The sequence below is a fragment of the Trichoderma reesei genome (genome assembly GCF_000167675.1).
Source record: "Trichoderma reesei QM6a unplaced genomic scaffold TRIREscaffold_1, whole genome shotgun sequence".
In the NCBI taxonomy this organism is placed as follows: Eukaryota; Fungi; Ascomycota; class Sordariomycetes; order Hypocreales; family Hypocreaceae; genus Trichoderma; species Trichoderma reesei.
In genome coordinates, this window is record NW_006711148.1 from 794,243 (window position 1) to 818,447 (window position 24,205).

At 54.5% G+C, this 24,205-nt stretch overlaps 8 protein-coding genes across 8 annotated transcripts; 4 read left to right on the plus strand and 4 right to left on the minus strand.

The window, feature by feature from the left end:
* Positions 1-3,329, plus strand: TRIREDRAFT_52979 (uncharacterized protein; the record flags this gene model as incomplete). Its single annotated transcript, XM_006961130.1, has 3 exons — positions 1-304; positions 359-2,033; positions 2,096-3,329. Coding segments are annotated over 3 exons (3,213 nt in total), but the record flags the coding sequence as incomplete, so codon positions are not given.
* Positions 3,330-4,506: 1,177 nt separating this feature from the next.
* On the minus strand, positions 4,507-5,166 carry TRIREDRAFT_53282 (uncharacterized protein; the record flags this gene model as incomplete). The annotated part of the gene is made up of 1 exon (XM_006961535.1): positions 4,507-5,166. The coding sequence occupies one exon, from the start codon at positions 5,164-5,166 to the stop codon at positions 4,507-4,509; it is 660 nt and encodes a 219-aa protein (XP_006961597.1).
* A 1,129-nt stretch (positions 5,167-6,295) lies between these two features.
* On the minus strand, positions 6,296-8,327 carry TRIREDRAFT_73733 (uncharacterized protein). The gene is made up of 3 exons (XM_006961536.1): positions 8,192-8,327; positions 6,477-8,043; positions 6,296-6,410 (listed from the first exon to the last, which is right to left on the minus strand). Exons 1-3 carry the CDS (start codon positions 8,248-8,250, stop codon positions 6,393-6,395), a joined length of 1,644 nt encoding a protein of 547 aa, XP_006961598.1. The 5' UTR covers positions 8,251-8,327; the 3' UTR covers positions 6,296-6,392.
* Positions 8,328-8,800: 473 nt separating this feature from the next.
* TRIREDRAFT_119633 (uncharacterized protein) lies at positions 8,801-11,170 on the plus strand (the record flags this gene model as incomplete). The annotated part of the gene is made up of 4 exons (XM_006961131.1): positions 8,801-8,808; positions 9,263-9,282; positions 9,575-10,293; positions 10,502-11,170. The coding sequence occupies 4 exons, from the start codon at positions 8,801-8,803 to the stop codon at positions 11,168-11,170; spliced, it is 1,416 nt and encodes a 471-aa protein (XP_006961193.1).
* A 665-nt stretch (positions 11,171-11,835) lies between these two features.
* On the minus strand, positions 11,836-13,602 carry TRIREDRAFT_54202 (uncharacterized protein; the record flags this gene model as incomplete). The annotated part of the gene is made up of 3 exons (XM_006961537.1): positions 11,836-11,912; positions 12,004-12,355; positions 12,433-13,602. The coding sequence occupies 3 exons, from the start codon at positions 13,600-13,602 to the stop codon at positions 11,836-11,838; spliced, it is 1,599 nt and encodes a 532-aa protein (XP_006961599.1).
* A 904-nt stretch (positions 13,603-14,506) lies between these two features.
* On the minus strand, positions 14,507-16,049 carry TRIREDRAFT_54458 (uncharacterized protein; the record flags this gene model as incomplete). The annotated part of the gene is made up of 5 exons (XM_006961538.1): positions 14,507-14,664; positions 14,724-15,289; positions 15,356-15,704; positions 15,788-15,931; positions 15,995-16,049. The coding sequence occupies 5 exons, from the start codon at positions 16,047-16,049 to the stop codon at positions 14,507-14,509; spliced, it is 1,272 nt and encodes a 423-aa protein (XP_006961600.1).
* Positions 16,050-16,692: 643 nt separating this feature from the next.
* On the plus strand, positions 16,693-17,520 carry TRIREDRAFT_43814 (uncharacterized protein; the record flags this gene model as incomplete). Its single annotated transcript, XM_006961004.1, has 4 exons — positions 16,693-16,724; positions 16,786-16,803; positions 17,050-17,214; positions 17,326-17,520. The coding sequence occupies 4 exons, from the start codon at positions 16,693-16,695 to the stop codon at positions 17,387-17,389; spliced, it is 279 nt and encodes a 92-aa protein (XP_006961066.1). The 3' UTR covers positions 17,390-17,520.
* A 3,561-nt stretch (positions 17,521-21,081) lies between these two features.
* On the plus strand, positions 21,082-23,420 carry TRIREDRAFT_43817 (uncharacterized protein). Its single transcript, XM_006961005.1, has 2 exons — positions 21,082-21,491; positions 21,615-23,420. The coding sequence occupies exons 1-2, from the start codon at positions 21,227-21,229 to the stop codon at positions 23,273-23,275; spliced, it is 1,926 nt and encodes a 641-aa protein (XP_006961067.1). The 5' UTR covers positions 21,082-21,226; the 3' UTR covers positions 23,276-23,420.
* Positions 23,421-24,205: the final 785 nt, after the last annotated feature.

Genomic DNA, 24,205 nt, shown 5'->3' on the forward strand with positions numbered 1-24,205 from the left:
AGCTCTGCAAGCACCGCCACGTCTAGAAGGGTAGGGGGCATCGACAACAACGTCATGTCGAGCAGTGCGGATCGCGGCCGCATGCGGCGGGACAGGACGTTCGTCGGCAGCGAGTGCGCCGTCTGCGAGGAGCCATTGGAGCACACGCTGCGCGGCGAGCGCATCCTGCAGTTCTCCTGCTCTCATGTCTCCCACGAAGCCTGCTTCTACGAGTTCATCCGCGAGATGGAGGCACAGTACTGCCCAACGTGCGATGCACCCCTGCATCTCGACTCCAGCCGCGGCGGCAATGTCCTGGACATCAGTTCGTCCTCTAGACGCACGGAAACGCAGAAGCATGCCGCTAATGAAGATGTAGACAAAATCAGCAACATGGTGCGCACTGCTGGCACCGAGTCAAGGGCTGGCACCGCTACGCCGGCGCCTACCTGGGAAGGCCAGGGATCGTCCCACGTAGATAATAGCACACCGAGGCGACAGCAACAGCAACAACAGCAGCAGCAGCAGCAGCTGGCGCACACCCCAAGCGTTGGCAGATCCAGCGTTGGCAGGTCGAGCGTTGGCAGATCGAGCCATCGCGATATCAGGGACTCTACCTCGGAGCGCTATGCGTCTACGAGACATACTCGCAACGACAGCACTGGCATGGCCTCTTCAAACGGCTATCCCGAGACTGCCCAGAGCGGCTCTCAATGGCGCCACGACTATGACATTCAGACAATGGAGGCAACGCCCAGCAGCCCCCGTGCCGCTACAAGAAACCCCATCCCACCTCCTATCGTCACCATTCGTTCCGAGTTTCCCACCATTAGCCGATCTCGCCAGCAACAGACTCTCACCTGCCTCGTTACGGTCGAGGTTCCCGACAACAACTGGCGGCCAGACCCCGAGGATATCGGCTCGCCTGTGCAGTCGCAGTTGGCCATCAACCCGGGCATTACGGAGGCGGCCCCTCGCGCCATATCGCCTGCTCCGACGCCGACATCCAGCGCTCCACGCTTTCACCCATACGAGTCCGCCGAGGTTCTCGAGGAGATGACGGAGAATCTACGCAACCGCGTCGACAACTGGCACGGGCTGGAATTTAGCCGCTTCGGGCAGCTGAGGCTGTGCGGTACACTGCGGGTGGGCAAGGACAAGGTGTCTTGGCAGGAACTCGAGTGCTATCTCTTTTCAGAGATGCTCATCTGTGTCAAGGAGAAGAAGCTTCCGGCTCAGTGGGATGATGGCCAGCGAAAGCCAGCCACCCGCTGCACGCTTAAGGGGTCCATCTTGATCAAGAAGCACCTGAATGACGTGACGGAGACGGGTGCCATTGATGAGAATATCCTGACGCTCAACCTCTCCGTGGCCGAACTGCCCCAGTTCCATCTCAGATTCGACAACCGGAATCAACTGAAGCTGTGGAACCAAGCTCTCTTGGACTTGAATGCGGTCGACTTTGCGCCCTCTGTTCGGAGCCCCGACATGGACCGTGGCGAAATGTCTGAAAACGACGAGGACCCCGACTGGAACCGCGTTGGCCGCCAGCGCGTATCCTCCATCGCCTCGTCCTGGGGCCACAAGTCCGCCGCGACTGCGATGACCGAGTACACCAACGTGCCCAGCAAGGCGGCTCGCCTTCCGACCCCTGTTCACGTTCCGATTGACGTTGTCGTTGTTGTCCCCATTTCCTCGTCCATGCAGGGGGTCAAGATCAACCTCGTCCGCGACGCGCTGAAGTTCATGGTCAGCACTCTCGGCGAGAGGGACCGCATGGGCCTCGTCACGTTTGGCTCTGGGGGCGGCGGTGTGCCTATTGTTGGTATGACCACAAAGGCCTGGCCCGGTTGGTCCAACGTCCTGGGCTCGATCAAGCCAGTTGGACAAAAGAGCCACCGCGCGGACGTGGTTGAAGGTGCCAACGTCGCGATGGACCTGCTGATGCAGCGAAAGCACAACAACCCTATTGCCACCATTTTGCTCATTAGCGATGCATCGACGTCTGATGCTGATTCCGTGGACTTTGTCGTCTCTAGGGCAGAAGCTGCAAAGTAAGTTGGCCTTGAATTGCATCGTCTTCTCCACGTGTCATGTACTAACAAGACTGCCACAGGATCACGATTCACTCATTCGGACTGGGAATGACGCACAAGCCCGACACAATGATTGAGCTCTCGACAAGGACCAAGGCATCTTACACATATGTTAAGGACTGGATGATGCTGCGGGAGTGCTTGGCTGGCTGCCTGGGCAGCATGCAGACTCTGTCCCACCAAAACGTGAAGCTTAAGCTCAAGCTTCCCGAAGGGTCGCCTGCCAAGTTCCACAAGATTAGCGGCGCTTTGCAAATCACCAAGCGAGCCACAGGACGGGATGCGGAAGCGTCACTCGGCGACCTGCGCTTCGGAGATAAGCGTGACGTGCTGGTGCAGCTCGTGATCCTCCCGGACACCTCTTCTCAGGAAACGCTTGCTCCGGACCCGTGGGACAACATTGTCTCAGGGCTTGAGGCTCTTGGTGGCTCGGCGGATACGGATACCGAGAGGACTCTTTCGGTCGAGGAGGTACCCCTGATCCAAGCTGACCTCACCTGGGGTGACATCTTGCGGGATGGCACCACTGCGCAGATGCCCCGGCCATCCCTGCTGGCCATTACAATGCTCCCAGCAAACCATGGCCAGAAGAACAAGTGGCAGAACACGCCGCCCATTCCGCCGCACCCAAGCGTTGTCCAGAGACGCATGGAGCTGCTGACGTCGGACATGCTCACGCGTGCGCTGACTCTTGTGAGCCGCGGTCAGCACGACCGCGCTCATACGCTGCTGAACGAAACCCGCTCCATCCTCAAAGGCCTTGGAAAGGGCGGCCTACCTCCTGTGCCCCCTAGCAAATCGCTGCCCTCTACACCGCACCCGGGCAATGACGGGTCTTCGGCATCCGGAACGCCCGATCGGAGGCGTAGCCCGTCGCCCAACTCGGCAGCCTCATCCTCCGGCAACAACATGCCTGGCTCTGCCCTTGGGCCTCCTCCTCCTCTGGGTCGAACGCGTTCCACAGATGGGCTGGCGCTTGGCGCTGGCATCGATGCCACGACGGTATCTGCTCTTGATGCCGAACTGGAGAGCAGCCTGGAATGGATCAACCATCCTGCCGTGTTTGGCCGCGACAGCCGCAAGGCGGTGCTTCAAGCGATCGGAGTCATTAGTTCCCAGAGGGCCTTTACATCCCGGAGCCCCGTCGAGAGTCTGTGGGCGAACCGGATCAGTGGCATCAAGCGCCTTGCAGAGCGGAGCCGAGAGTGGCGAGAAGAGGGCGGCGGCGAGGGAGGAATCACAGAAGAGGCTTGATTCGACTATCTCTAGTCGAGGACGAAGGACGATTGTGTCTACTTCGTTTATAGCATGATCATTGGCGTTTGGGGAGGCTGGCGGGCTCTTTGCCTTTTTGCTTGTTTTCTTAGCAAGCTCTACGACGGCCTCATGGACCTTTTCTTTTTCTTTCTTTTTCTTTTCTTTTTCTCTTTGAACGCTACTCGGATTCTCTCGGAACGTCTGGACGTATTCACGACTCTTTTCTTGCACAAGATAACTTGTTTGCCGGAGTGCCGGCGATACTATCAAGCATAGAAATCTATGACGCTGCAAGCTTCTCTCGCAAAAGTATACCCCTCAAGACGCACACACACACACACACACACACACACACACGCACACAGACTCTCTCTATTCCTTGTGGATAGCCAGAGTAGCCGCTCTTCTGCTTGTTTCCTGACGTTTTGGTCTTTGACCTCCTTTCCTTTCCCTTTCTTCTTTGGGGCGTCGACTTATCTGAATCCCGCGGGGCAGAATGATGGACCTCATTGACATCTTTTCACTCTCGATGATATTCTTGAGGAGGAAATATATGCTGCGCATTGCTTGTTTTTTTGTACTGTTATTGAGTGCGACTCGTCCCTAGACTCTGTGTATATTTCCTTTATCCCCTCTTGTCTTGTATGTACATTGGACGGATCAGGTTGGAATTTTGGAAGATGGTGATCATCTTAGGGAATACTTGGCGGAGAGCAAGTTTGCGCGAACTGAGCAAGGATGCCCTTACGTGTAACATACATATTTTCCCATTCACATGTTATGGCTTCACGAGAACACAGCGGATCGGGTGGAGGCCCTGTTTTCAGTTGTGAGCGTTAGATAGTTTTTGTACTTTGATGCTGACTACAAGACTTATGGGCGTATTTTGCCGAGCACTTTGCTTCCATGACGGTCTTGTTGAGTGATGTACTCATATAGGTGTGTGTTCAAGAGGGCTGCTGGAGGTAGCTCATCTGGTAGTCGTAGAGACGCGGGAAAAGGGGGGGGGGGAGGCCCAGAGACGAAGCTAAAGATGTGAAAGATTCTATTCCTGTCCTTCTAACACTTGACTTGCTTCTCTTTCAAAGATGTTGGCCCGTGAAAGCTATTCAGCTCAGATCAGTGAAGACATGTAACAACCTTCTCCAGGGCGATTCAGAAGACGCATGCTCACTCATTCCTTCTTCTCAGCAGGAGGATTCGCCAACGCCTCGAGAATCTCCTCAAAAGACTGCACAATCTCCTCCGCATGCCTCTCCTCCCACTGCCTCCTCGTCTCCTCGCCCAACTTGCCCTCCCCGACAGCCAAGAAGGCATCCGGACCGACGCCGCCCACAAACGCAAGCTGAGGCCTCGTCTCGACAACCCTGAGCCCAACCCCGGAGAGCGAAGTAACGACCTGCTCGGAGGCAATTTTCCCGCCCGAGATGCCGTAGCTGATGACGGCGGCGGGCTTGCCGGCCCATTCGTTCTTGAGGTAGTCGATTGCGTTCTTTGTGCTTCCCGCCATGCCGTAGTTGTATTCGGGGACGAGCAGGATGTAGGCGTCGTGGGAGGCGATTTCGGCGGACCAGCGCTTGGAGTGCTCGTGGATGAAGGTGCCGCGTGCGGGAACGTTGGCGGGGACGACGGGTTCGTTGAAGATGGGGAGGTTGAAGGGGGCGAGGTCGACGATGGAGAGGGTTGCTTTTGCTTTTGCTTTAGGAGGGTTTGAGGTTGAGGTTGGGGTGGAGGATATGTGGTTTGTGAGGATGGTGTGTATGAGGGTTGCGATGGAGGGGCCGACGCGGGGGGTGCGGGTGCTGGTTATGATGAGGGCGACGTTGGGGGGCATTTTGTATGATATATACTGGGTGTGATTTGGGGGGGAAAAGGGGTTGGAGATATTGTGTGACTTGGATGTTGATGGGTTGAGTTTGAGATGAAGGTTGAGTTGAAGAGAGTTGTGATGTAGGGATGGGTGGACTGTTATATATATATACGTGTGACTTTTACTCCGTCTATCTATAGATGTAATGAGCCTGTAAGAGTGTATACAACTGTCGTGTTGCGGATTACATCAAGACCTTCTCTCCTGATAGCCTCATGGCTGGCAACGAAGAGCCCCTATTTCCGAGATCCATCAGTCCAGAAGCAACTCCGTTTGAGAAAACCTCTCTTTGCTCCGGAAAGCAACTGCTCGGTTAGACAATGATGGAACAACAACAACAACAACAACAAGGGGTACCATGAGAAGATAGGCAGATGATTTCTTCAACATCGACCAGGCAATTCAGTCCTCTACACTCAACGACACTGACAAAGAGACTTTCGATGCCAGGCCAACAAAAGACAAGCAACTGGATCCCGGCGTCGTCCCCCCTGATTCGCCAGTCTTTCAAGCTTCAAGCTCAACTACCTCCTCCTTACCGCGCGGCATGTCCCCCCTCCTCCCCTCTCTAGTCCCAAACACAGTACCAAATGAGAAATATCGAAAAGAGGAAGAAAAAAAGAACTGGGAATGCAGAGCTGCGTCCGGCGCTGTGATTCTTGATTGGACGGTTAAGCGGGTGGTCTATGAGATTTGCTTGATCTGTAGTTCTGAGGCTGTAATTCCGACATTTTGCTGGGCCGTTGTATATCCGCGTAATATATCGGCTTTACGGAATACCTCAAGACGACTCGTGTTGCTGCAACGGCGCGGACTTGCGATTCGTGTGCCTGTGGCTGCATCTTGTAGAGTCGTGTACAAGTATGGATACTTAAGTCGACAAGGCTCAGCGATGCCTCTAGTCAAAAGTCCGCAGGATGGAAAGCTCGAGTCGGAATTAACAGGTTGAGCACACAACATGCCTTTCCTACCCCTTATACAAGTTCCAAGACCAGGGAGCCATCAGGTAATTTGTACTCCAAAGATTGGTCCATATTGCTGCCATTCCACAGAGCAGACTCACATATATGTGATTAATATTCTATCATTTTTTCCCTGTCATCATATTACATAGCCTGCCTCAACATGGTCCGGGATATCTATGCTTTTATGCTCCCTCCACCCCTCAACCCCCATTCAACATTGTCCGTTTAGTCCTCATCCCAGTTCTGTGAAAGAAATAGTTAGCAAAGAACAATACCATAAACAGATTCTCATCACCAGCTTCAACTTACAGGGTTGGGGCCAGGAGGCTTCGGCCCTCCGGCTTGTCTCGCCACGATAATCTGGTCGACTGACAGGACCGTGCGGGCAGCCTCTGTGGCGAGATTGATGGCCCAGCTCTTGGACGCCAGCAGGTCGAGAATGCCCGCCTTGGTGGCGTTGAGCACTCCATTGCCCTCCTCATTCTCCACGTCGACGCCGACATCGCCGCTCTCGCTCTTGTGGTGAGCGGCATACAGCGTGCTGATCACCTCGGTGGCATCCAGGCCGCAGCTCTCGGCCAGCGTGCGGGGAATGACCTCAAAGGCCTCGCCGTACTTCTTGATGGCGTACTGGCTCAGGCCGGGCGTCTTCTCACCCTGCGCCTGGATCTTTGCGCTCAGCGAAATCTCCGTGGCACCGGCGCCGGGCACCAGCCTGGGGTCCTTGGTGATGGCCTTGACGACGTTGACGCCGTCATCAACCGCTCGCTCAATGTCGTCGAGGTGGTTCTGCGTGGCACCGCGGAGGACTAGCGTAGCAGTTCGCGTGACTTCGTCCTCTTGCCTGAAGACGGTGACGCGGTCGCCACCAATCTCAAGCGTCTCGACAACGTCGATGCTGCCCATCTCGTCGGGCATGGGGGCGCCCAGCCGAGCCAGGGGCGTGGCGCCGACGACGCGGCAGATTCTTCGCAGCTCGAACTTGCTGAGGATGCGGATGTAGAGGATGCCGAAGCGGTTGAGGTAGTGCGAGGCCAGGTCGCCGATGCGGTCGCCGCAGACGACGACGCGCAGGCCCGAGTCGTAGAGCTCCTTGATGGCCTTCTCCAGCTGCGCCTCCTCGCCCTTGGTGAAGTCCATCATCTCCTTTGCGTTGTGTAGCAGCACGGTGCCCTTGGTCTCCGTCTGGCTCGTGTCGATGGGGCACGTGAAGACGCCGACCTTGGCGCGGCTGGCCTTCTTGATGGACCCATCGGGCTCCTTGGGGAAGACCATGCCCTTGACGACCCTGCTCTGGTCCAAGCTGCCGCCCATGATCTTGACCACTCGGATGTTGTCGACGTTGAAGTTGGCGGGGTTCTTGGGCAGCACGGCCAGGACGGCCTCGGCCACGAGCTTTGACAAAAACTCCTCGTTTCCGTTCTGCTTGCTGGCGATGACGGTCCGCAGAGCCTTGCTCAGCTCGGCCTGGTTCTGAATGTCGCCCACCTTGTCGACGGCGAGCTCCTCGAGGGTCTCGAGAGCAATCTTCTGCGCCTTTTCGTAGCCAATGACAATGTCGGACGTCTTGAGGCCCATCCGCAGCAGGTCCTCGGCCTTGCGCAGCAGCTCGCCGGCCAGGACAATGACGAGGTTTGTGGCGTCGCCCATCTCGGCCTCCTGCTGCTGGGAGGCCATGACGAGCAGCTTGGCGGCGGGGTGGACGACGTCGAGCTCGCGGAGGATGGTGGCGGCGTCGGAGGTGAGGATCATCTTCTGCAGGTGGTTGATGACGACCTTGTTGCGGCCGTAGGGGCCCAGCGACGTCTGGACGGTGGAGGTGATGGCTCGGCAGGCGTCGATATTCCGCAGCACGGCGCCATCTTCTGCGTCGTAGCTGTTGGGTTGAGTGAGACGTTGGGTCAGTTGCTGCTGCTCTTCTTCTCTGTTTGAATACCTATCTGGAGAGGACTTGCAAAGTGGTATCACTTGTCCTGCCTGAGGTGGGTGGCATGGCGGGGTTGGAGCAGCAAGCAGCAACTCACCTGTTGTAGCCCTTTTTGAAGAGGCCCGCGTTGGGCGCGTTGGGGATGTTGAGAGACATGGCGGGCAGAGAGAGAGAGAGACACGGGAGGGTAGATGAAGTGCAATAAACGAAGCTGCCTGATATCCGGATCCTCACCCAGACACGCAGAGTTTGGGGAGTTGTCTCTTTTGGAGCTCCTTGGGAAAATCTTGGGGGGTCGTGAGTTGCTGGCAGCCTGGGGCAACTTTTTGTGGCGCTTGGCCAATCAAGGCGGCGTCTGGGGAGGAAAGGGTGTTAATCCGCCCGCCAGCAGAAAGGGCTGCCCCTCCAAGGCCGCTTCTAGCAGTGCATGGAAGAGGCCGAGAATAGGGGTTGCTGTAGGTATTAATAAGGTACCTCTAGTAGTTACGGGTGATGAGGGTGCTTTATTTGCGCCCAAGATGTTGCAAATCGGACATGACATCAAATACTCTTTCTACAAAGACTGTACTACTCGCTTTATGTACGGCGCCTTGAGGTGAAATTGTATGTATACCTGAAGAGATATGACGAGAGTAGCTGCAAGTACTGTACTGAGGCATCTTAGGTATAGTAGTCGCTGCTAGTAGTGGTACCTTGGACACGGACAATGCCTGGGTAAGTAGGCAATTCTTCAGCGACCTGTGTTCAGGAGACTGCTGTTGATGTCGTTTCCTGCATCCATCTCCAGATCCTAATGACTTTTTCGACACTTGAATATATCAGAGCCTCCTCTTAGCAGTCTGCAGCTCTTCCAAAGCCACGACGATGCATGGCCGGCTCAGAACTGGACCCCAACTCCCATTCATTGGACGGCTGCTGAGTAACGGCCTGATCCCAGCAACTGCTCGGCGCCTACATAGCCCTGCCCAGCTGCAGCAGCCGGGCTCTTCTTAGTGGCCGCTCACAGCTGAACCGCCCGCTGAAGCGCAGCCTCGCAGCAGCTGCAGCAACTGATTGAACATAAACCGGATGCCCTCCAGGTTCCAACAAGGCTCATCCTCTTCCACCTCTTTCTTCTCCTCTGCATCTCCCCCACACCATAGAAAGACTCAATTAGATGAAACTATAGCTGTGCTTCTGTCCTCTCTGGTCCCTTTCATTTCTTGCTCATCTCATTGCAATTCATTATTCCCTCTTTCTTTTTCCGTCTCCAGCTTGTTGGTTCTGTCTCTTTTTTTGTCTCCCCTTCACTTACAAGCTTTGCAACTCCTCCCGTATCGCTATCGCACGCGTTAACCCGCGCCTTGTGGAGCGTTTTCTGCGTCCACAGTCTCGTTTCCTCCTCGCGCAGGTCCGCTTTGGCTTGTTTGGCGCTGTGCTCGCTCGAGCCTCTCTTGTACTGCCTACATTCCATCGCTGCCTGCCTTGACCAAGTCCGTAGGTACTTGTACATCTGCGCATTGGCTTGGGACTGTTGGAATTGCCCACCTCCCGCTGAAGCGCAAGACTACGTACCTCGACTTTTATCATCAATGGCGCCCCAGCCTTGTGAGTCCTAAAGCCTCCAGCTTCTTTTCTGCCTTCCTCGTCCTCCCTTCAACAACGTCCAATCCCTCCCTCGACCATCTCGCCCGCATCACGCCGTTCCGCCCGTTGCCGCACCGCGTCAACCTGCGATTGCGAGACCGTCGCGGCTCGACAAATAAAAGAGGCGCCATCGCCATTCGCAACACCCACGCCTCGCTCTACCTACCCAGTCGCAACTTTTCAAGTCTTCCTTCACGCTTTCACGGCGAATCGATCTCGCGGCTCTCGACTCTCGACTCCCAATCCTCCTCGCTCTCCTTTCATCCTCGACGAACCGCGCCAGCCATGCCTTCCAAGAGGAAATTGGTCTCCGAGGCTAACACCGAGCCAGCCAGCGTGCCGTCGACGCTGCCGCCCTCCGTTGAGGAAGCCTATCGCCGGAAATGCGTCCAGCTCAAGAACCGCACCACCGAGGTCGAAGAGGCCAACGACGCCGCCCGGCTCCGTCTCGCGCGCATAAAGCGCCAGGTCGAGAAGCTGAGGATAGAACGAGCCTTCCTGCTTGAGCAGCTCGCCAAGCGCACCAGCACAAACGTCGAAGACTCCGAGGGCAGCCCCAGCCCGCCTCCCACGGTATGCCTCCTAGCGACTTTATTTCAGTCTTTTTCTGCTTCTTCTTTTCTAGTATCTACGCTGCGCCATCCGCCCTGGCCAGTTGCGATTTTTCTTCTGCTTCTCTTTCTTTTTAACCATCGCGCGCGTTGCTGCTGCTCCCCTTTCGCCCCCCTCTCTCTCCCCCCCAACTTTTTTCAGTGTTGATATTTGAGTGAAACAACAATAGGCAACCTCCTTCGATATCCCCAATGATCCGAATGCTAACCCCCGAAAGCCCAAGGATAAGCCGCTGCGCATCAAGAAGGGCCACCGGAAATCCAACGCCCCAGCCGACGCGGACGCCGACGCCGACGTCAAGGCTGGCTCCGCCAAGGAACCCACGTCCCCGGCCTCCGAGTCCAACAGCCAGGCCAAGCGGTCGCGCCCCAACGGCATGGCCAAGTCTCCGCAGCCAAGCAAGACTCCGTTTGAACTGTACTGCGAGGAGGCCCGGCCTGTGCTCGAGGCCAAGGAGAGGGACGACAAGGACGAGGCCGATGTCAACATTGACGAGGAGCTCAAGCGCGACTGGGAGGAATTACCGGAAGCCGAGAGGGAAGAGTGGCAGGCCAAGGCCGATCAGCTGAACAAGGCGGCACAGGAGGAAGAGGACAAGGCCGCTGCAGATGCCGAAAACAATGACAGCTCCAAGAAGAACAGCCCCAAGGCTGAGGCGGACCCCGAGGCCGATCCCGAAGCTGACCCTGAAGCTGACCCTGAAGCCGAGGCAGACGCAGACCCTGAGCCCGAAGCTGAAAAGGCAGATGCCCATGATGACGACGTCGAGATGAGCAACTATGACACCGAGGACCAGGAGACTCAGATGGACAAGGATGCCGATGATGAAAAGGATTAGAGAAAAAAAAAAGAAGAAGAAGAAAAGGGGGGTACAGACTACAAGTTGAGACGGGAGATGGCAGATGGCAGATGGCAGACATGTGCCAAAGGCGTTAACTTTTTTTGCTTTGCTTTTGTTTCCATTTTTTTGATGTGTTTCTTTTGGTACCAGGACACGGAAGAGGTTTTGCTTTTTGGGGCCTCTTACTATGGCATTCTTCAACTGCTTTTTTCTTTTCTTTTCTTCTTTCTCGCATCACTAAAAGGTTTTGTACGAAGGCATTTGTAATCTGGAAACGTTGGGGGTGGATGTGTATACAAAGGTAGCTCAGCCAGTCGTCTGAATTGAATCAACGGCGGATAGACATTCTCCATTATTCTCCATTCTCTTTACTCGCGATCAGGATATGCCTAATTCTCAAGAATGCGATATTGCTCTGTTGCGCTTCGATTCCAAGTGTAAGAATGTCACTTTATGTATATCAAACTTTGATGCTTTCCCAGCCATTGACGCCGCTCATCTCCGTGGTGATCCCAATCGCTTCGACAAATCAAACCAATTACCCATGGGCAAAAAGAACGAGAAGGAAACAGAAGAACAAATTCCACTTATCCTTTTAACGCAAGTCCGTGACTCCGATTGTTCCCAAGAAACGTACGAGCCCTTTGCCTATTACTTTCGTTTCAGATTTCCCCCGCGTACAAATCGACCACAATGTTGATTGCAGCCACCAAAATCTCCATGGCAATCAGGATGATAACTGAAATAATACAGTTAGTATCCCTCCATCACACAAAACAAAGGAAAAGAGAGCAATATATGATCCAAGGGGGGGGGGGGCGTCAACATACCAATCCACTCAAGCATTTCGCCGTGGCCATGCGTCAGCTGGTCTTTCAGCACCGCCAGCAAATCAGCAATAACATCCAACCGCTCCGTGACCAAGCCAACGCGTTGATCCATCTCGAGATAACTCCTGGCCGCCTGATAAAGGGGCTCCAGCTGGGGCTCCACCCAGAAGAGCTCAGGCGTGTCCAGCACGGAGCCGTTGAGATGGATGTTGATTCTCAAGATGAAGAGCTCTCCGATTTGCATGTTGATCTGTTTCCGGCTCAGGGCGATTTTGCCCGTCAAGGCGATCTGAGTCGGGATGTCCTTGCAGGTGTCGATGGTGGAAGCGATGAGTTCTTCAAAGAGAGATGTCTGTGAAGCCGCGTTAGTCGACTGCATACCTTCCTACCCATCGCCCATAGCGGATTTCACATCAATGCCCATCTTACCTTGACGCTCTGTGCCAGAGCATGCGAAATGGCCAGCTTGGTCATGTAGTTATTCTTGTCTCTCAGCGTGATGAAGTCGTTGTAAATCCGCGCCTGGTATTCCCTGGTGTAGTAAAAGTTGAACTGCTCCGTCTCGACATCATCAGGCGCCAGCTTCTCCAGTTCAAACTTGGCAATGTCTTTCAGGAACTTGGCCTCTTGCGCTTCCGTCATGCCCCAGATCACCACCACGCCATAGTCGAACAGAAAGACTTCCGGCGTGTGGATCTCGATATCAAAATCTGGTACAGAATCCTTCATGGACGTGTGCTCGGGCATAGAGGGACCTAACAGCTCTTCGCTGGGAAGTTCGCCAGCCTCCTCTCGAGCTTGGTCAATCATGAGGCCCTCCCCGTAGCCAGAGTCTCGGTTATCGTGGTGCAGGGACCTGAATCGGTCCCGGTCGGCCTCGCCGTCCACCGGTTCGCTGCCCGTTGAGTGCCGCCGTCCCATGCTATGCTCCGTAACGTCGTGATTACGCTCTGTCACCTCATGGTGTCGATGGCTTTTGCCGTACATGTAGGGTGTATAGATACACTCGTCGATGAGCTTGGGATTCGCGCCGCGAGTCTTGCCTCGACCCTTGAGAAACCTCATGAGTCCGTCCATCTCGTAGCGATTTGCGGTACAGTAGGCGGTGACGCGCGGCAATCGATCTCGGTCTGCTTTTCCAAGTCTGGCAGCATCTCGTCGCGCCGTCGGGTCTTTGATCCGGGTATACTGGGCATAGACATCCCTTCCGCTTTCCTCGTCCTCGGCCTCGTCTACGAGATCTGGATTCGGCAGCAGCTTGAGCTTCTCCGTCTTCTTGGTGCTTCTCTGTGGGCCAATCTTGGGTAGCCCCTGTGCCGACGCAACGGGCACGAACCCCTGACTGTTGCGCCTGCGAAGCTTGCTGTTCAGGGCCGCCAGCATCGGCGGGCCAACGGGAGCGCTACCACTCGCCTGATGGTTCGCATTATGGGAGGCATAGCTCCTTGGTAACCGCTGAGGCTCGGGCTCGATGGTTCGGCTGACGGGGTTCGCGCTAAAGGTCACGGTCCGTACGGGCTTCGGTCGAGAGGCGTCGGACTGAGGCAGCAGGGGTGTCGTTTCTCCAGCGCTCTGGTTGGCAGAGTCGGAGGAGTCCATTCTGGATGGCAGTGGCTAGGAATTGGGAGCTCTGAAGTTGGAGAATGAGGAGCCAAAGTAGGGGCCGCAGGCGGTTGTAAGCAGACCTGCCCGGAGACGGCTGTTCTATCAACAAGACGAGTAACGGATAGATACAAGAAAAAGTTGACAGGCTGTTGAATAAAGGGTATTATCGCTTGGGCATCGAAAAGAGAGACGGCATTGGAAGCGATTGAGCCAGAGAGCAACGGACAAGGCAGCCTGACAGGTGCTGTGATGAAGTTTGTGCAATCCGCGAGACTTGCAGATTGCCCAGCAATTGCTGTTCGATGACGGAGTTCAGTCCAATTTTCCCAAGCCGGTCCAGGCGAAAAGCGGTCTAGGCCCACCTGGGAACGGGGCCTGGACGGTGCAGGTTATGTAATCAGCAGCAATCTGGCAGATTTGAAGGCTTCTACAGCACGCTGATTGGCAGAGACTGAAGCACGTTTGCTATGAAACTAAATAGAGCCCCACTAGAGCTTCGTGCAGGATCCGGGACGGAAACACGAGCAAACGGGTATGTACATGCGGGACTGCAGCAAAACACGTGGAAAGCCAAGTACCTAATGCCTAGTAATCTTCTCTGAATCGGAAGATACAAGAAACAACATTCATCTCAGCCTTCAGCGCAGCATTATATGTGGATTAGCTGGTTGTGAATCGTTCTAGTGTCATGCTTCATGCGGTGCTCATCCGAGCAAACTCGGTACTTCCTGATGAATCGCCTCGAGCGTCGTATCATCAGCTGGATTACAACTCTCCAAACACGCACCATCAGATTCTAAGATGCTTCAGAGACACTCATAGAATATTGGCTTACATGAACTCATGGAAGCCATCTTTCTCTCGGGTATTCTTTGTACATACATACAACAGCTGATGCTCATTTGTCCTGGATTCGCGTCTCCATCTTGAACCCGCCATCACGAGCCCGATCAATCAGGCCTTGCCCAAGGCAGCACGGCGTATAGAAGCCTCCTTCTAGCCCGAGGTCATCTTCCAACACCGTTCGGGCACCCTCGCAGCAAAGCATGGCCGTTACTGTAGACATAGTCAGGAACATCCAATACCCAACAGAAGGATCGATATGTGCCACTTACAAGCATACATGCTACCGTTGTACCAAGCTCGACAACAGGCCTGCTTATTAGTTGGCGTCTCCGTGTCAGGGTTCGCTATGCCACGCCACTCAACCTCCTCCTTCTCCATTTCATCCCTCGATGGCCCTGTGCCTGGTTCTGGAACGATTCTGCGAAGAACCGCCCTGACTGGCGGCCCTGTAGCAACCAGCAACACACCAATGACGATTGCTAAATGGATAATTACTCCATGCAACCAATTGCGAGCCCTGTGGCATTCTGCCCAGTGAAAGTTTGGCCCGTAGAATTCGTCCTTGCGACTTGGAATTTGCGACAAGAGCCCCCATGAGCGTTCTACTACTGCCTGGTCGGCCGGATTGGTAAAGGCAGTGGTAACGGTCCCCAGATTAGGTACATGGTAAACGCCAAAGACCTTTTGCCAGATAGAGCGGCGATGTCTTTTTGGCTCGTTCGGGTGAGGCACAGGTGAGTGTGCAAAGGGCTTTCCAGACTCAGCCAGCTCGCTCACGGTGAAGTAGTCGAAAAGTGTGAGGAGAGTAGAAACGGTGCCTCCAGATGGAGCTGCTCTATATCCAAAGCTTTCAGTATGCACGCCTGAAAAGAGGCGGGGAAAGAATAGGCATTCAACGAACCGTATGTTGTGAATCGAGATGGTGACATCCTTTGTCTTGACACCCATCTGCTTTCGAAGCGTGGTGGCCAAAGCCCAAGTGCAGAGATCTGCCGGAGCAGACTCCAGGCCGATCTGGGGAATAAGAATAGCGCCGCTCCTTTTGGCGACCTTTTCGTACTTTTTAATCATCTTGTACGTCCAGGGACTCTCGCCGGTAATGTCAAAGTAGTGTGTGCCGGCTTCGGCGCATGCCTTGACTGCATGCTCTCCATGAGCGCTATATGGGCCGACGGTTGTTATCAAGACGAATGTCTTGTTCACCAACGCGCTCAGTTGTTGATGGCTGTCCACGCCCGCCGTTTCAATTGCTGGGTATCGTGTTGTCAGTCCTCTCGTCGGACTACCTGCTACGGTGAAACAGGCAGGCTGGAGATGATGGCTGCCGACATACCTGGCGGATTCCGGTCCGGATTCAGCTTCTTGCAGTCTTCAGCAAGGGCATGGAGCTTCGACTCGGAGCGACCTGCAATTGCCCACCTCGTATTGACCGGGAAGTTGGCGGTGATGTACTCGGCTGCCAATCGGCCGGTGTAACCTAGGGTACGATGTGCATGAGCATCGCCGTGCATCACCCTCGCCCAGCTTGAGGATTACATACCAGTGGCTCCAAAGACGACCAAGTCATACTGGCGATTGTGCTGCTTGAACGGCATTGTGAGGTCAAAGGTCCTGTTGCAGACCTGAGGACTCTGAGAGGTAAAAATCTCCTACAACGGCTAAGGTAGGTGACACGTCCAGTGGGCTGAATCACACAATCGTCTGTAGGGAGGTTTACATGAAGGGAAAGGAAGCGGCGTAATTGAAGAATTGAGCGTGTTCACAAGGTTTCCCAATATTTCCAACTTCAACAAACTGTATGAAGACTCTAGTAGTCAAGCTATAATCAGATTTATTTGCGGCTCGGTGACACTTATGATTTCAGAAATATTAAGGATACAGCCGACAACAGCGCCTGCATTTGGTCGCTGCCTTGCATGGTTGATGAAATCATTCGCTCATGGCCAATCGCCCGCCGTCGACCGCCACCCAATCCGAGCAACACAAGAGTGCCCGCGGTCAGTGGTGGAAAGGTACGAGAGTACTTTGCGTTTACCAGCTGTCACGTGACACAATTTGTCTCGTTATCGATAAGCGCACTTTGGAAGAAAATTGTGGTGGGGCTTCGCTTGGTCCATCGCTCACGTGCGTGCCCTAAGGAAAATCACAACTCCAGCTTCCCAGCACATTTTCGCGAGAGCAGCCTCCAACCGAAGTCAAGCAACCAAACATCCCCATCCCTACCACAAATCCGTCAAGATGACCAAGCGCACCAAGAAGGTCGGCGTGACGTACGTATACTCTCTCGATGGAACAGAATAAAGAAATCAGCATTTGCTAACCTATCTGCAGCGGTAAATATGGTACCCGGTGAGTCTTACCACAAGCACATCCGTCTCGAACCCCATTCCGATATATCGATCCCGAGCCCGACGAACGAGTCTTCAATTGCATCCCTACGGTTTTTTCGATGAAAAAGAATGAAAGAAAGAAAGAAAGAAAGAACCGTCGGTGGCTGCGTCTATGGCAACTCGCAATGCGACACACTCGGGACTCGAATGACTTCGAATGGATGGGACACTCAGGACGGACTGGCAACTAATACGATGGCTATAGTTACGGTGCCTCCCTGCGAAAGCAGGTGAAGAAGATGGAAGTCACACAGCACGCCAAGTACACCTGCACCTTCTGCGGAAAGACCACCGTCCGAAGAAAGTCTGTCGGTATCTGGAACTGCCGTGCCTGCAACCGAACCATTGCTGGCGGTGCCTACACTGTTGCGTACGTCGCCCACACCATAGCCACACAGCGCTCACTCGAACACATCTTACGAGCCAGGCCCGTGGCCACTCCCCGGGAAGCGATCTCTTACTGACCTTTTTTTCTCAACAGCACACCCGCTGCCGCTGCCATGCGATCAACTCTGCGACGATTGAGGGAGATTGCTGAGGTTTAAAGGTGTTTTCTTGGTAAAACGGTGGAGGATTCGGCTTTGCTTTTTCGGTCTGGTGTATGGGGGACATTGTTTGCGTGCATACACTACGAGTTGACGAAAAATGAACGTCGACGCTCGATCTTTGGTCATAGACACCGGTCGATAGGCAATGAAACAAAAAAGGGAAACTGCATTATCTCCGGACACCCGAACCGAGAATGACTCTGGTACCACCATCGACTGCAGCGCTTCGTGAAGGAAACTTGTCGGACAAGATTTGCGTGGGCCAGACTTGCACGGCCATCCTGTCGCAGATCGACGAGGATTGGGTCGATCTATCACGCAGCGGTACCATGGACCGCGAGCATTCGCTCCGCAGCGCTATTCATGCAGAGCTTCCTATTGCAACCATGGAAACACCTTGGATTAGTATTGGTCGGCAGTGCTTTCTGTGGCATGAGCCGTACACGAACGGCATGTACCCGGTCACCTGCTCGCCACACGTGAACTCTCCAAGCCTGAGAATTCATCCTGGACGAGGTAATCATGCGTGTAATCAGAAGAAGTGCTCCTGGTTTTCACACGATGAACGATCCAAGAGCCGTGCCTCGAAGGCCGGTCACTGGAGGTACTACTGACAGTACGATGATGTTGACATTGTTACTGACACAGTGCTCGTCCTCGCTCGTATTCATTCACAAATCACAGCTCATGGCCTCAATGACGAGCCGACAGCGAAAAGGATGAGTGGGGTTTTGGGACAAGAAAGGCGGCACAGCTCTCGTCGGTCCAATGCAAGTGTCTCATACCCGGGCTGCATCAGATGATGACGGGAGGTCCACAGCTAATGCTTCCTTTGCTCAGGTCGAATCTTATTCCCTGCCTTGGATGCCTTGCTGCTGCTACTAATGTCGCGAACGTATCAGTAATCGTAGTGAAAAGGCCACAGGATCGTGAGGTGCAAACTGTCCGAGGAGGCTTGTCATCTCACGCCTTGGGCAGAGAGAACAAGGGAGGCGAGGTATTACAGTCTAGGCCAGTTCAAGTCCGACCCGTCAAGTGACGAATGCAGCCTTGGTTCCTTGCATGCGCGGACGGGGCACGCGTAAAGTGCCTCTTTTTTTCTCTCTTATTCTGCCGACTGATACATGCCTGTCTTGTCTTCTCTTGTTGCTTCGATTAATCAGGGGGGTTTCTACATTTGGTGATATTATGTAGTAGCTTTTTTGGTCATGTCGTCTTCTGGCTTTCACATACCAGTACATGGGTCGCTCGTGGCACCAGCAGAAATTCGGGTGACTGTCTTGGCCCTCTTATCAAATCGACAGACGTAAATGCCGAAGGAGAGGCATCACAAGGGCCAAACCGTCTCGACATCCCCATCGACCCGTCAATTCCCCCTCTCAAACCCCCGCTTAGCCCTTCCAGCCGCCTCCCCTGACTAAAGTCGATTTTCAATCGCAAGCTGTCCACACGCATTCCATGCTCCAAAAACGGCTGGGACCTTTTCTCTCCCTCTCTCTCTCTCTGCCCTCCGTAGGTACGGCATATGAATATGCAATCTTTCATGTGCGTAACACCTTGTAAAGCCCTCTCCACACGCCGCCCTACCTGTGCCACTTGCACTCAAGAGGTACATACAACTCAGGTACAGGTAGCACGAAGTTACCACCCGGGCATCACGCTTCGTCAAAGATGCATTCCGCCATGCAGCTTTACGGCATCCGGCGTACTACTAAGCAGCAGCAAGCAGCAGCACAGTTGCCCCCTCAATTGCAAAAGCACCCTTGTGGCCGCTCCCCTCTTGGACCAATTGCGCCGTCATGATCCGTCACTCACGAGAACGCTGGCCGCAGCACGTGAGACTGACGAGCCCATTTTGGCAGGCACCATGTCCATGGTATAATACTTCGAAGGTACCTCTCTTGGTATCTTCATTCTGCCATATTCTGCCTCAACACCATATCAAGCATTTTCACACGGTAGGGAACAGGGTGAGGTAAGCAATCCCTGTGCAGGTGCTGAGTATAATAAAGCACCACTAGTTCGCATCATCTCTGATAGCTCAATGCCAATATTCTCAAGATATCACGAGTATTGCCTACCTATTCCCCCAGAAAGGACGGCTACAGCTGCAAGGAGAGGCAGGAATGTGCAATGACGGGCATTTGGGGAGCTGGAACTGGAGCCAGCCGTACGTCGTCTTTAGTACCTAGTAGGTACCGTGTCTCCTCATCGAGAGTACCTCCAGAGTACCCCATATCGCGCATGGTCTTTATCCCTCTTTCCCTAGAGGCCCAGCGGGCATTTTCCTTGGGGTTCTCGTTTCCGGTGCAGGCTGCCATTGAATGTAGGAGACGTCACGCCTAAAAAGTGTACTTGCAACGCCGTGGCCGCCAAACAACGGCCTGGGAACTTTTGTCCCAGCTCTTGTCCTTTACAAACGCCAAAGTCTAGCATTGCATCCCAAGAATGGAAGTCCAGCGTCTTCTTTTGATGAAATACTGAGCATTTCAGACTCCTAACGTACCGTAGTTTACCTACTTGGACCAATCCCGCTGGATCCTCCCGCCGCCAAACGATTGATGACTGATCTGATACGAGGTGTGACGTCCCAACCACAAGGCAGAGAGAAAAGCCTCTCTTCTTAGTACTGCATACCTGGTAGGCATATGTAGCGTCGTAGTAGCACTCCCTCTCAACGGACGGCCAAGGTATGACGGTACCTGAGATCAGTTAGTGCTCAAGTTCCGGCCGGTACCTCTCGAGGTTCACTCGTAGAATCTTCAAGTCTGCGGTAGGACGCGGCAGAAAAAAAACGAAGGACAGTCGTGATCAAAGCCCATCCGAGACACTCCTGCAGAACTCACTTCTCCCTGCCCCTTCAAGTGGTAGCCAGGCCTCTTACGCATCGCTACCTTACTCGCCTTGACGATTCTCCCAGTCTCTTCTCCAACTTCTCCAACGCTGCTAACATACCTCCAGGCTACCTCTCAATACACCCAGCAGTTGATAGCGCTCTCCGGCTTGCCGCGTCCCGACTCACTCACACGTTTCCCACCCCCGACCTTACTCACTCTTCGCTCTCCCGCTGTCAAGAGAAAAACCCCCCTTCACCTTCGCCTTTACCTCTGGCTACCTACAGTATCTTACTCTCTGCGTGTGTGCGCATCTTCCATCTTCCGCCACCGTTTCTCCCAGCGTCCAACAGCGGTTCAATTGACAGGCGTGGCGCCCCGAGCGCTGTGACTCGCCGACTGGCCCCGCCGCAGACCCCTAACAGGCCTGGCCTGGCCTGCGCTAAAGGTAGCCTCCAGTTTGCCAGAGCCCGCCTTTTCTAGGCTGTCTCTTAGCTGAACTCTCCCTCTTGCCATCCGAATCCTCTGGTGTCTTGTCTCGTCACTCTAACGGCGCTTCTGCAGAAAGGAAAAAAAAAAATTGGCCTTTGCAGCAGAGACGAAAGAAGGGAAAACAAGCCAGCAAGGTTCACGGCCGTTTGCTATTCGACCCTCACAGGCTATTCTCCGGCTACTGTCTCCTGTACGTACCTCGCCTCACCCGCCTTCTTCCCTCTCTTGCGCGCGCCGCCATCCTTCTTCCTCTCGTCCCCAACTCTTCTTACCCGTGCAACCAGCTCGCCCACCTCAACCACTAACAGCATCCGTCATATTAGCCTTCATACCAAAAACCCAGTTTCTCTCGCTGCGGCACACGCCACACACCCGTCGTCTCCCACGTCTTCTTTTCAAGACATCTTGAATCTTTTTCTGGTCCATCGGGGATCGTTGAATTTGTCGTCTTCTTTTTATTTTTACATGTTTCCATCAGTTCCTGGCGGCCATCAACACGACCGGCACCATGTCTGAGCCTGACCAGTGCATCATATGTTTGGATCCGCTGCCGCGCCCCTCGGCTGCGACTGACGGCGCCGTCAACGCCGCTGCAGCTTCCATTGCTGAGGCCGTCGAGGGCGAGTCGAGCTATCTCGACATTGTGGCCGCTCTCGATGGCTGTGATCACATCATCCACGATGCCTGCATCCGATCATGGGCCCAAAAGACCAATACCTGCCCCATTTGCCGCAATCCCTTTCACACTGTCCGAGTCTATAACGGCGTAGACGGTGAGTACCCGTAGCTCTCGCAACCCCTCTGTTTACCGATCTACATACCTATCCCTGCACAGAAGGCGGGAGGTTCTACAAACCACAACGATGCAGCTGCTAACGTAGCTGGGTTATCTACAGGCATCGCCGTTTCTACCTACGAAGTCGAGGACAAAAAGCAGGTTGCCGAGTTTGATGTGCAGCAGTGGCTCGGAGAGAACCCGGAAGAAGAGGAAGAAGAATCCAACCCATGCCCCATCTGCAACTCGGCAGAGCGAGAGGACATCCTCTTGCTTTGCGACGGCTGCGATGCAGCCTACCATACGCACTGCATCGGCCTCGACTACATCCCCGAAGGCGACTGGTTCTGCATGGAATGTGCCCATCTGAATCAGCCGAATGAAGAGCAGCCAGAGTCGGGAGCGGCCTCAGAGATCGCCCCGACACCTTCAGCCGCTCGTCGTTTAGCCACTCGAGCTCACCGGGGTTACCACGTCCGCACTCGAGCTCGCCTCAGGCGGGCACGCCGCCAAGCGCGCAACATCGAGTGGCAGGGCGCCTGGGGGCAGTTCTCCGGTCGCTTCTACGAGATGAGCGAGCTCGATCTCGATAATCACGACGACGAAGACGAAGACCTCGAGCGTTTCCGCAGGTTCCAGCAGCTGGATCGACGGGAGCTGCAGCGGTGGCAACAGCGAATCAGCATTGCACAGCGTCTTGGCGTGCAAGACTCCTTCGCAAGCAACATACCGCCGCAGATTAGCGAACGCCTACACCCCCCGCCACCACCCGTCGAGGAGACGCGGGACGAGAGGCGCGCCTGGGGAGCATTGGACCGAGCTCGGGAGGCCGAGGCTTCCAGTCCCCGCACTCGCAAGAGAAAGGCTCGGTCTGTGACGGCCTCGCCTACTGAGCAGCCCGCCCAAGAACCCGAGAGAAAGCTCAAGCGTCCTCGAACCCGACGACTGCCAACGCACGGCGAAGGCTCCGCAGCGACTGCACTCCCAACAGCCGCCGGTCCGTCCTCGGCAAGACTGCCCAACGGGACCTCTTCGAGAAGCAACAATGTCAGCAGCGCCAGCCGAGATGATAGTGAGCCGACCCTAGTTGTGTCTTCCCTGCTCAAAGAGCTGGAGCCCAACATTCACTCCGAAGATGAGGCATCCGGTGTGGCCTCTGGTTGGCGCCCCTTTCACGAGGCATCATCGCCAGCTCTCTCCCCATCACCCTCGGCATTCAGCAGTCCCCGGGCTCTTTCAATAACACCACCTCCGTTGCCCAATCTCAATGGACGTCCATCATCTCCAACCCTGTCTCTCAGCACGCACATCGAACCAGTTTACCCGCCTGCTAATTACTCACCCACCCGCTTTAGCAGCAGCGACCACAGCGACTCCGAAGCGCCTCCTCTCGTCAAGCCGGAGCCTCGAAACGGCGGCCGACCCGAGAACAGACTCGAGAGTCGCCCCCTTGAACTTCGGCAGCCTCGGCCTCGGCGCGCCCACGAGATGTCGCCAGAGTCCAGCCCGACGCGCGGCGGCGATGAGAACTCGATGAGACACACAATGACGACGGAGGAGAAGAAGAGCGTCAATGACATTGTCCGCAACGCTCTGAGACCGCACTGGCGGGCCCAGAAGTTGACGGTAGAACAATATGCGACAATCAACCGTGACATCTCACGAAAGCTTTACGACGAGGTGAAGGACGCGTCCTCACTCGATGACGAATCTCGACGACAAACCTGGGAGAAGAGGGTCACCCAGGAGGTGGCCCGAGCAATCTCCGAACTCCAAGCCTGATCACGGGTGCACAGCAAGAAGCATTTGGTTTGGCGTTTCAAGGCTTTTGTCGACGGTCCATATCATGGTTTGATACCCCCAGCCTCATTGACGGCGATGTGCATTTTTAGTTAGGGACACCGAGGTGTAATAGGAGTCGGGCATTTTGTTTTGCAGTTCTTGTCATACTGATGGCGCCTGTCGCCCCATGCTACAACGCATTGCGGTTCGTGCTTTGAATATGTATCGTACTGGTCATACATATCTCCCCTTTCTGTGGGCGAATTCTAGGGCTTTAGAACTAGGCAGCTGAAAAAACAGTTGGAATATCTTCGATTCGATGCAGCGTGTGCGGCAAGAGGCTGTGCACCTGATTGAAGAAATCTTAGCCAACAGGTCTGATGACTCAAGAGAAGCTTTACCGGCGATTGTAAAAAAGAGGAATCGATGAGCCGGTAAAACGTCTCAGGATGTCAGGGACGTTTCCTCTGCGCTCGACCGGTTGGAGTCATCGTGTTTTGGTAGAATCGTAAAGGGAGAACATCTTGTATTTCGAATTCGCTTCGCGATCACGGACTTAAGGCGACAAGAGACAAATGCCGAAAGAAGGAATATACAAGAGAAGATCACGGGTCATTGGTACAAAGCAGTGTTTGGAAGACACCAAGAAATCGCAGTTAAAACGGGGGCAGGCAAGGCACACATAAAGGGGGGTATGTTGGGACCACCCGACGAGGAACTCAGAAATCAGCAGGAATCGCAACTGGGACGACGGGATGTAAGCAGTATCTATCTAACAGAACCCAGTGGGAAAGATTGAAGAAGGTGCCGCTAGCGAAAAAGACTGCAATACTCTCTCTCGGCACACGAAAAATGATCAGGACGCTGTGGAGGTGGAAACAGCAGGTCTCGACGATAAGGAAATGGTGCCTTGGAGAGAAAAGGAAAAGA

Excerpts from the sequence above, each read along its gene's own strand:
- TRIREDRAFT_43817 (XM_006961005.1), top strand. The coding sequence starts at position 21,227 with ATGTCTGAGCCTGACCAGTGCATCATATGTTTGGATCCGCTGCCGCGC. Across the intron at positions 21,492-21,614 it reads AGTCTATAACGGCGTAGACG|GCATCGCCGTTTCTACCTAC; the intron begins GTGAGTACCCGT and ends GGTTATCTACAG.
- TRIREDRAFT_73733 (XM_006961536.1), bottom strand. The coding sequence starts at position 8,250 with ATGTCTCTCAACATCCCCAACGCGCCCAACGCGGGCCTCTTCAAAAAG. Across the intron at positions 8,044-8,191 it reads TTCAAAAAGGGCTACAACAG|CTACGACGCAGAAGATGGCG; the intron begins GTGAGTTGCTGC and ends TCAACCCAACAG.